We start from the raw sequence: 1,033 nt of genomic DNA, 5'->3' as shown, positions 1-1,033 counted from the left end.
AGCTGGGTAACTTTGATTTTAGAGGAAATACACTTATTCTAGGTCATCTGTTGATGCCTAATGACAGGTTCTGTTTAGTTTTTCCTTGTCTCCCATTCCTCTTACGTACCGTATTTTTACCCAAACACCATGTATCTTCTGTGCTTGTTTGCAAATTACTCCCCCCTCCATGTGTTTTCTTAAGCACCACTGTGCCTATAGATAGATAGATAGATAGATAGATAGATAGATAGATAGATAGATTGGCAAACAAATGTAGGAGATGGGTTATTTGTGTGAAAATATGGTATACCCTGTCCTAGCTCCCCCCATCCATGTTTCCTCCTCACCTTTTCTCTATTCTTTATTATCTTAATGCAGAAATTTAAAAATAATATTAAAAAAAAGACAGTTAAATTTTGATGGAGCTAGTAGGTTTACATACTATCTAAAAATGTTTAGGGTTTTCATTTTAGAGAGGCAGAAGCAGTGTAGAGTGGTGAAAAGAGAGGACTCAGGAACTAGACTGCTTGGTCTGAATCCTGCCTCTGCTACTTTCTAGGCCTTTCGTCTTGGAAAACAACTTAATCTCCTTTTGCTTCAGTTTCCTATGACAATAATACTCACCTTGCATAGTTATAAGGATTAAATGAATTAGTATCTGGCACACAGTAAATGTTTTATGTCTCTATCTATATAAAAATAAAATTAAAATATAGATATATGAAGGTGTCTCTCTCTCTTTTATATTCTTATTCATTTGCTGTGTCACTTTTGTTTTCAGAATGTTCAGCCTGATAAAGAAATCGTTGTGGACATGATAATGTTCCTGTGGCAGAGATGCAAATTAGGAATTCAGCGGATCAATACGTCCAAAAGTGACTATGCAAAATTCACCCAGAAAATCAGTACTAACAAAGTATTTATTTTTGTTTCCTTTCTCATATTTTTTTGTTTTTACAAAGTTAAGTTGTGACACACATTTAAAATTTAAATTTTCCCTCTTTATCCAACTGTGTAACAACCATCATTTGCATATGTGTGTGTTAAGAAG

The 1,033-nt window shown here is 34.1% G+C and overlaps 1 protein-coding gene across 1 annotated transcript in view; it reads left to right on the top strand.

Moving 5' to 3' along the window:
• CFAP54 (cilia and flagella associated protein 54) overlaps window positions 1-1,033 on the top strand; it is a 602,528-nt gene that overhangs the window by 97,847 nt on the left and 503,648 nt on the right. Inside the window, 1 exon segment of the mRNA XM_042782173.1 lies at window positions 764-898. Within this exon segment, the coding sequence (XP_042638107.1) occupies window positions 764-898 (135 nt within the window).

This window comes from Orycteropus afer, unplaced genomic scaffold (assembly GCF_000298275.1).
Source record: "Orycteropus afer afer isolate SDZICR_OR568_19922 unplaced genomic scaffold, OryAfe1.0 scaffold00253, whole genome shotgun sequence".
NCBI classification, from domain to species: Eukaryota; Metazoa; Chordata; class Mammalia; order Tubulidentata; family Orycteropodidae; genus Orycteropus; species Orycteropus afer.
Note: the sequence above shows the minus strand (reverse complement) of the source record. Positions and strands in the feature narration are given on the sequence as shown.